The 16,498-nt window shown below is 39.2% G+C and overlaps 1 protein-coding gene across 1 annotated transcript in view; it reads left to right on the top strand.

Moving 5' to 3' along the window:
• The window catches only part of PIGK (phosphatidylinositol glycan anchor biosynthesis class K), a 64,934-nt gene extending 49,490 nt beyond the window's left edge, over positions 1-15,444 (top strand). The window contains exon 11 of the mRNA XM_038145197.1: positions 14,203-15,444. Coding sequence (XP_038001125.1) covers positions 14,203-14,319 — 117 coding nt within the window. The 3' untranslated portion in view covers positions 14,320-15,444. The remainder of the gene's footprint in view (positions 1-14,202) is intronic.
• The last annotated feature ends 1,054 nt before the right edge of the window (positions 15,445-16,498 follow it).

Raw genomic sequence — 16,498 nt, 5'->3', positions numbered from 1 at the left:
TTCAGAGGTCATGTTTCTTTCTCTTTCCGAGCCTGTGAAACCCTGACATGTACAGATTGGCATTTTATCTCCATTCTTCTTTGGCACAGGATGGGAGATCAGTTTGACAGACAGCTTGGAGCAATTTAAGGGGCTGCCCCTCAAGTGGCCACACTTCACTCTCACCAGTCCTGGTAGAGTCCTGTGCTCATTAAGCACAGCAATGGTGCAAAGTACTGCTTGAAAAAAAAAGCGCATTTTTCATCCTGGCTGGATATGTGACTACAGAATTTCTAAAGCCAACTAGCATACGTAGTATCAGCTAAAACTGATAAAGTGTACTTGTATTCCTGAAAGTTTTTGTTCATATTTCTCATGAGCAGATGAGAGTAAAAATAGCTGTTACTGTGGAAAGTTAAAATGGAAATAAATTTGAGGCTTTTGTGCATATCATGGGAGTGCTCAGTTTGCCCTTGAGAATACTGCTAATATGAGGCTTTATATGTGACTGTAGCCTCATCCATTTTGTGGATTATGAGACATCAGTTTCATACCCACCAGCATATAGAATTGTCAGATGTACTATTAAAAAATATATGAAAAGATACCCTGGCTCTATAGTAGCTATAATTGTTAGAGGTGCTGCACTGGATTTGCAGCTTCTTTAAGAGGTAATTCCTGTAACTATTTTTTTTAATAAGCACTATTTAAGATGTAAAATGAAGGAAGATGTTCAGGAAATGACTGTAACATGACAGGCTTTATAGAGTGCAGTAGATCTCTGGGGTTTACTCATCTGAACTTCAAATAACTGCATTTCAAGGGTCGGTATTAACGGTATAGCCATGGACTCAAAAAATTATTATATTCCTTATATTCAAAAAATTGATTTGCTTCTTGTCAGCTGAAGCAGCCATGTGTTTGAAGATCCTGTGTGCACAAGCCTTTCAGTATGCACTATTGATGTTTCTGTGTCTTTGTTTTGGCATGGGACTGATTGTGCCATGATCTCCTTTTGTTGTTCTTCAAGACCTGCTCACAACTGTGATTTCAAGGCGATGGTTACTGTTTCTATTGTGCTTTATCTGTGCTCAGAGCTTTACAGAAACAGACAGGTTCAAAAATGCTTAGAGCTTGAAGTAAACTTCACATAGCAGGTTGGCAAAAAGCAAACCAAGGTTAACAGCGAGAGGTTCTGATTTGCAGACTAAGGCTGTGAAGGACCATTATGTTAATCTCTTCTGACTTCCTGCACAAAGCACACAGATTCTTTATTTATATTCTCCCTTCTTTGTGGCTGTATTGACATCAGGAAGGATAAGTAGAAAAACGGTTTGAGCAGAGGCTGGGAGATGTTTATTCAAAACATCGTAATTATGGGGGGAATAAAACTGAGCAGGACAATTAGGGAATGTAAGAGCATATTTGTGATTACAGCAAATATTCACAGTACTGCAGCTGGTATTGAAGAACCAACATGTGCAGGTCCCATGGGTCTCAGTTACTGACATCATGTGAACTGTTGCACCCTGCTATAGGTAAAATATCAATAGCTGTCTCACTTTGTTTGGGGCAGATGATATTAGAACTGCTGCTGTCACTGCAAATGTAAGGAGGCTATTTTTAAATGAGTTCTGTGCTTTGAGACTCTTTGCTCTCCTTTGTGGTCATAATAAGCTTGACTAATGTCAGCTTTTTTCCTAAAATAATCTCTTCAGCCATTTTCACTCTCAACATTTTAGTCCTCTTAAGCATATAATTCACTTTTTTCATCATTCCTTGCTTCCATGATATTTTTATGTGATACATTGGTCTGCATTCATTCACATTTGTTATTTATAAGTCAAAATTCTTAGACTGGGTCCCATTTACTTGCTGTTCCTTCAAATATTGGAAAAGTGAATGCTATTTAGGGCAGTGAGTTGAGTTGTCTCCAGTGGGGTTAACTGAATAGGTTTATCAGTACATAATGATATGCAAATAATATACCTCTGCCTCTCATGGGAACAGACTAAAGAACTGCACAAGCTGTCTGTGACCTTAATAGGTTTGTAGGCATCAGAATAGACCCCTGACTTTTGCTGAAGCAAAGTATGTGATGTACAGATACTTCAGGTGTGTTTCAGGGCTAAGCAGTGCTGGGGAATAACTGTGCATTCAGGATGTGGTCCACACAGCCTAGTGTGTATGGCAGTGTATCCCAGCAATACAGTGCAGCTGGTGCACAAGCAGTAGCATAAGCAGTAGGTTTTAATAATAGTGACCATTAATAAAACAGATGATGCTTGAAACATGCTAGTTCATTGTGTTGCAAGTGTGTCTTCATGTACAATACAAGGTGAGGCTGCAAAACACAGTAAAACGAGAGGTAAGCTGCTCCATTTGTTTTTATGTTTATGATGTTTTATATGTAAAAGTACCTTCTAAAAATTTTTCTCCTTTTTAGTTTATTTTATTACAGGTTCTAGAGCAATTCAGAAAACAGATGCTGCATTTAAAAAAGCTTTGATTTAGTGAGGCTTTCTATGTAAGAGAATGCATCCTTCCTAAAACTTCATTTTACTTAAATTAACTTGTATTTCCACTGAGGACGGCTTATATTAAGCACAAAGGGAGGCTTAGCAGTTTAGACTTCCATCAAATAAACTGCATAACTAAAAAGAGAAGATGCCAAGCCTCACATACTTGTACTTGAAAGAATTGTGTTCTCTCTCGTGGGAGCTTGAGATTAGAGAAATTATAAAGGCTTTGCATAAAAACAGGGAGTTAGAATTAATTTTTGCTTAAGCGGGGAAGTGTCAAAAGCCTATTATGGTAATTTTTCAATTTTGTCTTCACTGTTCACACATTTTAAAATAGTTGTACAACTGAGTGGAAGCATAATTGATGTGTTGTGGTTTCTTTTTCCTTTCCTTGGGCCATCATAAAACACAGCTTAGGTGCACTTAGGCATGGAAGAAGTAGGTGTGCTAATTAAGTAGATGAAAATTTTCATATCATAGTGAGAAAATTTACCTAATGGATTGGAATAGTACTCTAAGAATGGTTCCCCTATTCTTAATTACATCCAAGTACCAGATATCAATATTACATGAAGACAATTAAGCCACAAAAACCTTAGTGAGAAGGCATAATTCCTAGCAGTAGAATTATGGGGTTGTAGAGATTATAATGTTTATTACTATTATTATTATTATTGTGAACAGTAGCACTATAAGTCTACATTTGAAAGAAATTACTTTAGTCATTGTCTTTTAATGTATCATAAAAGCTGAAGATATCATGGAAGGAAGAGCTACTGCTACATTTATTTTTTAAATCTTTCTTAAATTAAAAAGAATATAAATCTTGTCTATATCAGGACAACCAATAAACTGCTCTGGTGTAGTAATTCAAAACTTATGATTGACCTAGAATAAATTTTAGGACTTCCCTAGGTAACAGAAGACTGATTTATAAAATCCTTTTAATGGTAAATCAAATCTCTTTTTATTTTCTTAGATACAGTATTAACAGCAGGAATAGTCTTCCAGAGTTATTTTATTTTGGTGATCAGCTTTTGCTGTTCCATAGGAGGAGTCTTTGGACCAGGCTTTGCATTTGGAATGAGATTTACTGGCAAATGTAAAGAAAGCAATGTTCCATAGTGATCATTGGTCAGTGAGACACTGGTTTTTATATGCAGAGAAAGGGCCCCTTTCCTAGCTTGCAGCTGATTTTTCTGCAGAAGCCTGTTTGGGCTATGAAAATGCTGCCTTTGACATCCCCAAATTACAGCCAGCTAGTTTGGCCCGATTTTTTCTGGCTTTGCGTGCAGTAGAAACTGGTGAAAGGACAGAGATTTGCTGTATTGCAGGAGTGAGGCACATTCTGCTTCAGCACTTTTCTGGTGCTGCTGAATGGCTTCTGTCAAAACCCACTTGTAGTGTCTCTTCACATGAACCTTAGAGGGGTCTGATTGTGTTTTAGCCCTTCTCTCCCCAAAGCTCTGTTTGGGAATTACCTGGCTAAAAGTGTTGGTCCTGCAGTTGTGGTGAGATGAGCCTGGAGAGGAGGCTCAGCAGCCACTGTGGCTGTTAACGGAGATCTCTGGTTTCTGAGGGTTGTATTTGTGTCCCTGGAATAAAATGGCAGGAATAACACAGTCAAGTGTGAGCATGGGTGTGTGTTAGGTAGAGGAAAGGAGAGGATGCTGTAAGGCAGAGGGAAATGTATTTAGTAGTCTTTATTCTTATTGTATTGCTTGATGTTGCACAGTATTGGCGTGTGTATAAGCACGTGTGTAATTTGAGTGTAAGACTAAATTTTTGACACAGTTCGTGTTACCTGTCACTAAATATATGCTGGATTGGGACCTTCCTGTATCAAACACATTACTGAAGTATTTTATAGTACATTGTCCAAGATGCAAGATTTAATTCCATTTTCTGGTGTCTGTTCAGTGTTGTGTAACATTTTCATTTCTCCCATAACCTTGTACAGTGCTTATTAATCATTACTTTTTTATTGTTTACACATGAAAGCTTCCCTGATAGACATTGTTTATTAAATGGTATTCCAGTGAGTAGTAAAATTAGCAGTAGGAGTTTTGTTAGATTTTTTCTTCTATCCACTGTATTTCTTCTGAGCTTATGCAGCATAAAAAGTAGGTGTTACCAATAAGCTCACATTGATAAGGGAAAATAGAAATGTTATCAATCTTGATATGTTTTGTGGTACTGTGACAGCAAATACCTTTCTGAACACTTTTCCTCAGGGGAAGATACTGTTAGCTCCAAATACATTCACACATTTATTCCACTTAACCATGTAATCCTAGGTGTTATTGGTGATTTTTTTGTGTTAAGTTAATTATGTTTTGTTTACTCTTCAGTAGCATGCTGTGAGGAGCACAGAAATGTAACTCACGAACTCTTGACAGGACTGATGAATGGCCACAGACAGAGATATTGGCAGGCTGCTCTCTAGTGCTCTGTCTAGAATTGTTTTCCTAAATAATTCAGAGGGTTGAAATTTGATGTAATCATTTCCATTTGAAGAATGAATGGAAGGGGTAAATGAATGAAGACTCTGGTAATGGAGCAGTTGTGTTTATACTGTTGGACAGTCAAGACAGCATCGTGGTTCCTGTGCAAATTCTTTGCATGGGGCTGTGATTGAGCCTTGTGCAAGTGATTCTTTCTGTAACGGTGGGCGTTCCTGTGAATTAGCCAATGATTTCATTCTTTTCAGGAGTGCTTCAGGAAGCCCGTCTACAAATACATGGCTGACAAATGGGTGATGAGTGGTGCTTAGAGGGGACTGAATGACAGCTGGACAATAGAGCAGTAACCTGTGGTTAGTGTAGATGGAGGCAGGAAAGCTGCAACTGGTTTGCCCCTAGATAAAACCATATGTGGTTTCATCCTTTTTAAAGACCCTTTTGGAAGCTGTTGATTCTGTACCTGTCACATGTGGTGGTCTGGGAGGGTGGTGGGAGGGTGTGTCCTCAGCTGCACTCATTCATTCTTCCGGAAAGATGCTCTTTGTGAGCCCCGCATAGTATTTGACCGATGAGCTGTGTCATGCAAATGTCACGTGGGAACAGTGATTATTTATGATACCATAAATCTGCTATTCTTTCTTAATGCCTACAAAACCTCTCTGCAGGAATGGATCTGCTCTCTGGGACTCCTTGTCCTTTGATGTACCGAGTATAACAGAAATGGCTTTTTTGTGGAGGTGTAATTATGTGCAGCCACTAAATAAGTGCCTGTATGACTGCTGTGCCCATGTTCTATGATTTGTTTTCTAGAGCAGATAGGGTACCCCAAAGTATTGGGTCGATATTTCAGAGCAAGTCTTTCTCCTTTTCCCATAGGATAGTACATACAACATAAACTTGGGTAAGAACACTTGTTTGGCTTATGAGTACAAAACTACTGAATACAGAATCACCTGTAAAAGCTGGCTGGTGGTGGGGAACGTGGGGAACACACCAGTCTATCACCAGCTGTTACTCACTGGTTTGTCACTGAAAATGAAAATGAAATGCAGTAAAAGTACAGCCGTACTTGATCTTGCTCTTATAAGTGTGAAGGCATCTTTTGCCTCAGCCCTGCTTCTTCCTCCATTCATTTTGTCATGCCTGCCTTTTGTAATGCTGTTTCAAGTTGTGCAAGCTGGAGCCAGAAAATGTGGAGCTTTACTGCACATGCATATAATGCAGCACAGAGCTTAGGGTAATGGAGAACATTTTAAATTATAGCTGTAGAGATTTGAGAAATGGACATTAAAAACGATGTGTATAAGGATTTCAAATGTAGCTGTTGAAGTATTTGATTAGATCTTGTACTCAATGTGGCATACTCGGGATGAGAACTAATGCAGTCTAACATCTGTTGTTAATCCAGCCTGTCACCTGGCAGTAAATGAATAGATACTTACGGGACGTGCAGAAACAGAAGTGTGATTGGAACCATCACTATTACTTTGAAAGAAACAGCATAATAATTTATTAACATCTTGGTTTCGCTATATAAACAGAAAAAACCTTTGATTGAATGTGAATACTCAGAATGACACTTCATCATGGGAGTTCTAAGCATACAATTAATTGTATAAGATTAGGAGTAAAACCTTCCTTAGAAAAATTGATTTAAAAGCATTTGAGGGGACTCACCTAGTGGTTCAGAGAGATGCTAAGGGAAATCCAAGTCAGAGTTCCTAGGAGCAAGTAGGAGGGCTGTGCTCCTCAGAAAGGCTGGGCTGGATGAGGCTGCTGCTTGGAATAATGATCCCAGATGAAGCAGGTGGGAGCCCATGAGTGCATGTGCCCCCGAGTGGGGGCCTTGGCTCTGCAGAGCTGAGAGGTCGGCTCTGCTCTGATCCCACTGGCAGTGCAATGTTGCATCTGTGTGAACAAGATCTGCACAGTAGAAGACTGAGATAATCTTTTCCCAGGGGAAGGTGAGCAGTGCTTGCTCTTGGAGAAACAGTGCTCTGACGTGGCTGCAGACCTTGTGTTAGGGACAGGACACTTCACTTTTTTCTTGGTGTAGACCACCAGACTCCTTCCTGTCCCTTACACAGCTGCCTGACCCTTCCTCCTCACAGCATGGCCAGCAGGCTCCAACCTCTGGCAGCCTCTTCCCTCCTAGCAGCCAACCCACTCTTTGTTACACCCATCCCTGTTGGACATAGCTGTGAGCTGTTAAGGGCAAGGCTGTTAAAGTGCAGCTCATCAGGGGCCAGGTTGCAATCCATTCTCCTCCACTCTGAGAATAGCTTGGCCCTATTTACACCACGGTGTTTCTGTGAATGCAAAATATTCTTGTCCCTCTAGCAGCCTTCACCTCCTTTGTTCTCTGCTGCTTAACCCAGAGTTTCAGTAGCAGGGACTTGCTTTTATATCTGATGATTTCTGGAGGTTTCTCTCTGCTGAAGTCTGTCTCACCAGCATGTGTTTTTGTCATTTTCTGACTCCCTCCATTGTAAGGACCTCAAGGAGTTTATCTTTCCATATGTGGCGTGACATTGAGCACTGAATTCTTGCCTTTAGTCTTGTTTTTGCTAATAATCCTCCTCTTGTTTAAATTAATTAAATATAAACGTATTAAAAAAGGAACATGCTTTTCTAAGTAGCAGTAACTGAGTTTTGAATACCAAGTCTACTTAATTAAGCTGCTCATCTGGTATTTTTGCATGCTTCAGTTGGCATGAACCTTTGTGTTTGCAAATGTAACTCATATATTTGCTGTTGACTTAGGTGGCCTTTTGTGGAAAATCATGATCATGACTTCATATATGGGTATGAATTTGATTAAAATACAAAGAACAATTTGCTTAGCATACCTTAAATAGAGGCAGTTGCACCCTTTTTTTTTTTTTTCCCCTAAATACAACCTAATCTGACTTCTCTCTAAAGCATTTGTGAATTCCAGTATGTAGCTCAGTGCCAGCAGAGCAGGTGAGAGCTCAGTCCCGTGCAGGCTGTTGAGGACAGGTAGAAATGTGTTCTTTCTGAGTGTAGCAAATCACACACCTGCATTTGCAGTTCCCCTGGTGCAATCCCTGTTGTGTCTGCTGGGTGGGCATCACTCAGCTGAGCACTGACTTGTCTGGGAATTCAACTGTCCTGGCTCCCAGGTGCTGGCAAGGCTCCCTTTGATTAGAAGTTGTATATTATGTATTGTGACACAGGTTGGAAGATTAGTGAATAATTGTTAAACCACTAAAAGCACTTCACAGTGCTGTGAAATGCTAAGAGATAAATCTCAATGTAGGCAGTAATAAGTAGAAGCTCATTTAAAAAAAGCCCTTCTAGATTATGAATTTTAGAAGGAAATGAAAAAGTAAAGCTATCGTAACAGTATTGTTCCTATTACAATGATTATACAAAGTAAATGTTAAAATGCAGTTGTTGGTATTGATGTTAATTTAGTTTAGCTGCTGTTTTTTCCCGTACCCTTTGTGAGTTTTTGTTGTTGATGAATGAACTTCCTTCATTATTTTATTAATATTGGAGATATCAGTAATCATGGCAGTGTGATTAATAAATACAAACTGGGAGATTAGACAAAAGTACTTTAAATTGTTTTGCAGATTAACAAGCACCGTTGATGCTGGAGTTCTCTTAAGACTTTAATCTTGCTGTGGGCACAGAAAGGATTAAACTGTTACTTGGTGGCTGGAGTTATTTGATTTGCCCCACTCCCCTGTGAGGACCCCAAAATCCAAACGGTACCCGACAAATTAGAAGTGCAGACTTCCACTGAAAGCTTTAAGGACATACTTTATGCTGTGATTTGCTTGTGAGAAAGTCATTCTGAAAATAAACTTTGTTGTGTGCTTTATCGTAAGAATTGAAAGGATTATCCAGCTTGAAATTCCAAACTGCAAGTAAACCTGAGTTGTTGGAGTGCCTCTAGGAAATACATACTGTGCTCTTGGCACAGTGAACTGTATAGCAGAATTTAGCTTTTCCAAGGAATTTCCTTCAGTTTGAGATCAGTTTTCTGAGATGAGAAGCCAGTGGATTGTTCCAGTTTTGGATTTGAGGTTCACCTTAAATTTAAAAGACCTGTTTTGAGACATGGATTTTTTTTCAGGTTTCTATACTGGTCTTTACAACAGAGCCTCACATAAAATTTGGTACCTTGAGGAACAAGAAAGAAAACTGCATTTGGTATGCAGTGGAAGAAAAAGAAACATTCATTTCAGTGGAGAAAGACCAAAAAGAAAATTTGGAAATTCACTCCCCAAAATACATGAAATGCACCCCAGTGAGTGCAAGCACTGCACAGACAAAAGTGTTTCACTTCCCTGTGAGTGCTTGCTGGCCCCAGGAGCTGGGGAGGTGGAGAAGCCCTCAGAGGATGTGCACCACCTCTCTCCTGGCTGCAGCTCCTGCTGTCTGCCGGGCAGCCCCAGAGCCCTCAAATGTTTTATGCCACGTGTGCTGCAATAAATAGGACAAAACTGGGTCTAGGACACTCAGTGCTGAAAGTGCAGTGAGAATTAAGCAGGGATTAATTTGAAATCCAATAGCTGCCACTTTAATGGACTCACTGGCACCCGGTGCTTCTGATGTGTTATTTTTGTGCAGTTGCACAGGGTATTTTGCACTCCTGCTACAAACATACACCATCTGCCTCAGGTTGGGGAGAATATTCCCTGCAACAAGGATGATGTGACATTCACTTCTAAGTGTTTGCATCCTTTCTTAAAGCCCTCTTTGGAAAAAGGTACTGGAGGAGATTGAAGAATTTGTGTATCCCCGTTTCATTTGGTAAATACTTAATTCCTGTCTGCTCGGGGTTCTGTGCTGCAACTATTCAGATGTAGATTGCAAGTTTAGCCCAAAGTTTACTGTACCAATATTTTTGGGCTTTTTGAGAACATTAAGACAGAGTTTGGTTGGAAGACTGCAGGATGTTATAATCTGACAGACTTCCAGTGTAGAAAACACTTGAATTTATCCTTGTAGATAAGTTTTAGTCAGTGTTGTCCACGTGAAATGTTAATATGTGATGTTTTAAATCTTATTTCTGTTGCGATGTAATATTTTTAATTAAACGGTTCTTCCTCTAATTACCACTTCAGCTTTTCAAAATAATTTTTTTCATAAAGCTCATTTTAACTGGAGTAACATGTATTGCATGTTTTATGAAACACCTTCATTGAAAGTCTTGGATCCTTTCCATTCAGGTCCCTATAGACCCATCCAGTTTGAAAATACACTGTTTTATCCTCTCCTTAATTACAGTACTTGGAGCAACTCTCTGTTAACTGTTTTTAGGTTCCACAGGATAATGAGCCTACCAGAACTAGAGAGTGTACAGCAAAAAACTGTTCACAGGAGGAAGCTTGCTGTTGCTTAGCTACCTGTCTTTTTAATTTGGAATCTCCAGCAATTCCATAATGACTAGTCCTTAAGCTGCTAAATGTATTTGTTCATGACAGACTGTACCATTCTGAACGTGCATTTCACCTATGCATTACTGCTGTTATTGTGGGAATAACGAGGGTGTTTGGAATGCATTGGGTTGTGTGAGTCACAAGACCTAAATATGCTGGTTACAGAGGCAGTTCCTACTGGTGGGTATTACAATGAAATTCAGAATAACTTGAGCGAAAAGTTGCCTCTGCTCCTCCAGAGCAGTCCCAAATGTGAACAAGTTTTGTGTAATCTGTGGATTTTGCAACCAGTCTGTAGTGCACATTTTCACATCAATTTGAAACATAATAGTGATAGATAATAAATTGCAGATCAAAATACTGTGGCACTTAACATGGTTTTGGTCCACTTAGCATTTTCTTGCAAGTGAGAAAATGCCTGATGTCTAAAAATTGCCTGAATCTCACAGAAATCTTCTGAAATAAGACTCTGAACTAGGCAATAGTCATAGGAGAACTACTGAATCTTTTTATTCCAGAATGTGTGAAAAAATTTACTTACATTAATGCTATCTGATCAATCCTAAAATTGATATAAAGAGATAGTTTATCTAGGCTTGTGGCCACAGGTATAAGCATAGAAAGAAATTCTGGCTTTTCTAAACCTTTTTCCAGTATGTGGATCTAAAATGGATTTTCATTTACTGTTAAAGTGAATTCTTCCTTACTTCTAATAGTCCTTCCCATTAGGAGAAAGCTCTGTGACTCTTCCCCTTTTGCCTACACAAAAACAGCCACAGCAGGTTCTGCAGCAGTATGGGTGAGGCACTCATGTGTTTCTGGGAAGGGCATCCATCCCATCCTGTATCCCATACCCCATATCCCATATCCCATCCCTGGACAGCTCAGGTCAGTGCCTACTCAGGCGGTGCCCTCTGGCTCCGGGTGCCCCAGCACTGCCAGGGAAGGAGTTGTTGGCTTTGCGTTGGCAGGGGCACAGCTGTAAGGGTCCTGCCAGCCCGTGTGACAATCACAGCTGGGTGGCACAGCTGATGGGAGCAGTGGCTCCTTGTCCTGTGCAGATGGGGCCATGCACAGGTGCCAAAAGCAGCTTTTTGTAAAGGAACTCCAGCACTCTTTGCTGCTGAGCTGACGTGCCCACCTAGGCAGAGTTTTGGTATTGATGCTTTCTGTGTTGTATTTGTTAGGATTTTAGAAAGATGAACTTGTTAGTTTGACAACTAATTATATTTTTAATTTAGTGGTGAACTCTCTTGGGAATCTACGAGCAAGTTAATTTAAACGAAATTAGGTATTTCAGCTCTTGCAGGTATACTTTGTGGATTTAAATGTGAATCTGTGTAATCCCATTTTAGATATTCATAAGGTTTTGATGTCCTCATGGAAAATACTGGCCTATTTCAGTGTGATTTTGTGCTCAATTAACCATTTAGAGATATTGACTTACAGACATTCAACACAGTTGAATATTTTTGCCCTTTTATTGTGGTATAATATTTATGTGTATATTTCAGTTTCTGGGTCTGTAAATCTTTCTTATTAGGATAATTTATTTTTGAGATTACTGAGTATGTAGCTCTTGTACAGCCTCATATAATTTTTGTCATGCCTTCGTGGTTTTAATCCTTTACATTTTAACATTGCATCCCCTGACTTTAAACCGACTATATATAATGTCCTTGATTTCCCAGTGCAGAGCCACTGCTGCACTGGCCTCTCTTCCCTTGCACAATTCCTCGGAGACTTCAGTACAAGACATGACAAAATGTAAAACCATACCCATAGATCACCTTATAAATATTTATTCGTATAAATTCTTTAAAGAAATTAAATTACGTGTTCTATACAAAATAGGAAAGAGAGGCTTTTAGTGTCACTGGCTGCAAATTGAAGTCATTTGTCTTGAAGGGTCAGGTGCCACTTTGTGGTAAGATACTTGTCTGAGATCCAAGAAGGGAAAGATTGATAGTACAAAGAGATTGATGGAACAGGCACTGCAATATGCATACGAAGTTACAGGTTAATTAGGAAGATTTAAACAAGAAAGTCCCTTTGTGTGGAGAGGTGTCATGTGCTGTTACTCTCAGAAGCGAGGTGTGCTGGCAGCCTTTTGAACAGGCAGAGCTGATTTTCAGAGATGTTTATGTGGAGATGTGCAGTTGAGAATATCAGCGAGGTGGCAGATCACCAACAGCACACGCTGCAGCTGACGAGTGCTGCTCAGGGAGTTCAGTGCTTTGCATACAGAGACACCTGCTCTGCTCACATCTCTGGTTTTGTTGTGGTTGATGTAAATTATAATGCTGGTTTTGTGATTCCTGTATCAGAGTAAAATCATTAATATTTCAGACTGCCAGGTTCTTTGAGTGTCTCAGGTGATACGACTATTTGTTCTACTTTTTAATTGCAGGCACAGCAGAAATTGCAGCACTTACAGAAAAATCCTAAAGCTAAGAATGTGTGGTTTATAAAGTGAGAGCTGAGCAGTAACAAACATTGGTTTTGTGTTGATAGGAAAGCTGTTTTGAAAGAACAGACATTGCAAACTGTCCTTTCTTTCATTAAAGTTCACCAGCCTCCCTGGTACATTTAGCAGAGAACAACAAGCTTCTCTGTGTGGATTGATGCTGAAATTAAAACAGCAACATCTTTTGTAACAGTTATTCACTTGGCAGAAAGAGAATTTTAAATTTGACTTAAGTGCAACGAAACCAAAATGGTCTGTGCCCCTTGTGTCTCATTCTGCACAAGGACAAAATGGTGCAAATCTTTCAGCAAGGCAGGAATAAAAATCTCAGCAAGCGCTTCAGTATTTATTATCGTAATAGTAAATCATCCCTGTCTGCCTGGGAGATCTGTAAAACATACCTGCTGAGGGCAAGAGCAGGCACAGGCCTGAGGGACTGTCATACTTCTAAATACTATAATTCTGGTATTTTTGTCATGATAGTCTTAATTAAAATTTTGCATTCATATAGTCTCCTTATTTTTAGCCCCAGAGATAGATCTTGGGGTACATGGCAGCTCTTACCTTCTACTATCCATTTCTCTATTCTCTGACTGTGGAGTATCTGAATTTTTGGTTTAGTAAGGGAAGGAAGAAGACAGGCAAGTTTTACCTTGTCTAGCTGCTATGTGTGAGACAGAAAAAGCCTTCAATTGAAGTGTATGGCTTTTTACTGAAGATGAAAAATTTGTTGAAAGGGGACAAAAGTTTGAATTGCAGAATATATTTCTACATTAGGGAAAGGCAGTTAGACTCAATGAGGCCCCTGGGAAATGTGATTGACATTGAAAACAATCCTATTTTGTTTTATGATATTGCTGTAATGATGAGTCTTCACTTGTTATGTGGTCAGATATCTGTTTGTTCACATAATTCTGAGTACAAAAGCAGCTGTAGAAAACAGGTAGTGGAAAAACAACACTCTCTTTTCTCTTTCACATTTTTACTTGTAGGAGCTGTTTGTCATACTTAAAGAATTCTTCTCTTGTATTAACATGAGACCAAATATAAGAAAATCTGTCAAAACAAATGAGTTGGAACATGTCCCACGATACCAATGCAGACAGGCAAAGTGGTGTCTCAGGCACAGTTCCAGTGGCCTTTTTGTGGTACTTACCCTCCCTGCTTGAGTGGCAGCTTGCCTCCCATTAGCCTCCCCATCCATCACAAAGATGCTTCTACTTCAGGAAGAAATACAGCTTATTGGTATTTTGTTCTACTGCAAGGATTATATTTTTGCACGTGATAAACACAGTGCACTTCTTATTGTGAGAACTAAGTACAATTTTCTTCTTTTTGTTTTTTTCTTTTTTTTCCAGAAACCAAAACAAAAGGATTGGCATCCACCTGGAGGATTTATTTTAGGACTCTGGGCATTGATCATCATGGTTTTCTTCAAAACATATGGAATCAAGCACATGAAACATGTCTTCTGAACTGGAGCAAACAAGATACTTGCATTGGCTGCTACTTTGGGTCCCTGGGTATCTCCTGTGTTCCCTGCATGTGGACTATGGTTGTGTTGAAACACTGTTGACATCTCGCTTCTAAAGGTTCTTTTGAAGCCATCTCTTCTGCCCCTTTTTCTGGAGAGATTCTAAAAAAATGGTTTTAATGTTACTGTTATTTCACTTTGTCTTGATTTAAACATATTCTAATGCTTTTCTGAGCATATTTTCTTTTTGGTTAAACTTAAAAAAGGTCAGGACCTAAACCCAGTAACAGGATTTCTGTGGTTGCTTCTGGATTGTAAATGGGCAAATTCTTTCCACCATACTTTGAAGTAAATCTTAAAAGTCATCACCTCTTCCTAAAGAACTGGACATTGTGGAGAATGTTATTTAAGATGTCATTCTGTCAATAAAAACCCACTTTGCAGACTTTGGCATGGCATATTGAAAGCTTTCTTCACAAAAATAAAAATACTCCGGTATATATTGATTTCTTTTTTATTATTATTTTTTTCCCTGTTAAAAAAAACCCTTAGATCAATCCTTTCACCTTAGACAGTTTTGAGTCTAGAATTCTATGAGCTGGTGAAAGTGAAACAAAAAATATGACCTTGCTGAATCTACTTAAAAAGAAGGCCGAAAAAAGGTGAAAGGACTTCACCATGTCCATTAGAAACCTTTCATAAGTGTTGTATTTTCACTGCATATAATATGGACTTGGATGCTTCCAAAATTTTCAGTGCACTGGATTTTGCACCGAAGAAAATCAGCTCTGGCATCAGGATGAAAAACATTATAAATTGTACCATTGTATTCTGTAGTTTCTGAGCCCTTAGAAAATGTGCTTTGTTGCCCGTGTTTTGTAAATTCTGGTTTGGCACATTGATTTGTTCTTCCTGGACACTTACTGATGAATGTATGCTAAAAGGGTTTTGTCTGTATAATTGTGATATTTGTATTTTTTGTCTGTATAAATAGTGATATTTGTAAAGACAAGAGCAAATCTGTGCATGTGTAGAAACACATCAGTCAGTGAGGAGAAGCTTTTGCCCCGTGCTTTTGGAACTTGTTCTCTGCCTTAACCCAAATAAAGCTTACCTGATGCAGTCATGGTGTAAGTACTAGAAACATATCTCTAAATCTATAATCACACATATTATCACAGTTGGTATATTTTTCTTAGAATATGGTTCTGAGCATTTCCTATTGCACAGCACATGCAAATCTGAGTGCATAAACATTTTTGTCCTTCTTTCTTCTCTTTCAGTGTGACTGTGGCATCCCAGCCTCAGGTGAGAGGAGCTGAACTGTCAGAGCTGTGTGAGCCTGGGAGGGCTGTGGAGAAGCCACTGAGGCTTCCAGAGAACAGAGAAAACAGCAGTGTGGTGCAGCTTGAGAACTAAAGCCTTGATTTTTTTTATCTCCAAAGGTTTTCTAGGCTTGGCGATGTTGAAGGTACAAAATGATCCATTATGGGAAGGTAAACATTTGCCTACTCCGCCTCTTTGCGGCACTTCTTGGTGAAGAGCTGGGATTGTTTTCAGTAGCAGGGGCTTAAGGCCCAGGAGTAGGGATTAAACCTAAAGCATTCCTAAAGTGGGGGAGATAATACTGGACATGTCTTCTCAGTGTGCTGATCAGAAGCTTTCATGTAACTGGTGCACAGATCCTCCCTCCAACAATGCAACTTAACAGGAAAGAGAAACACTCTGTGGGATGGGTCTGAGTAGCATTCCTGGCGCTGGATGTCTGGGTCTATTCACAGTATGTTGGGTTTGGGGGTTGTTTTTTTGGATGATGTCCTTCAAAAGCAATGATGTCATATCCAAAATCTAATATAATGGTGACTTTTCATAAAATCAGAAAACCTTTTTTTTTTTTCCCCTGGGCAATTCCTAATACAACAATCAAGTAAAATCTGCTGTGCACCATGTAGAAATGTGTAGACCCAGTATAGAAATGAATCCTGCAGAATTCCTTAGAGGATTTGCTTAGCTTTCCTTTCCTAATGCAGCTCTTTTTCAATTGTAGTAAATATTTTAATCAAATATTTATTTTATAGGCAAGTTTTGCCACACTTTAAAAAGTGTACAAAGTCAAGTTGATAGAGCTTTGTGCCTTGCTTCATTTGCAGTAACACTTATTTGAACTCCTCAGGCCTTAT

Source organism: Motacilla alba, chromosome 8 (assembly GCF_015832195.1).
Source record: "Motacilla alba alba isolate MOTALB_02 chromosome 8, Motacilla_alba_V1.0_pri, whole genome shotgun sequence".
In the NCBI taxonomy this organism is placed as follows: Eukaryota; Metazoa; Chordata; class Aves; order Passeriformes; family Motacillidae; genus Motacilla; species Motacilla alba.
The sequence above is the reverse complement of the archived record's forward strand: the minus strand, read 5'-3'. Positions and strand labels throughout refer to the sequence as shown.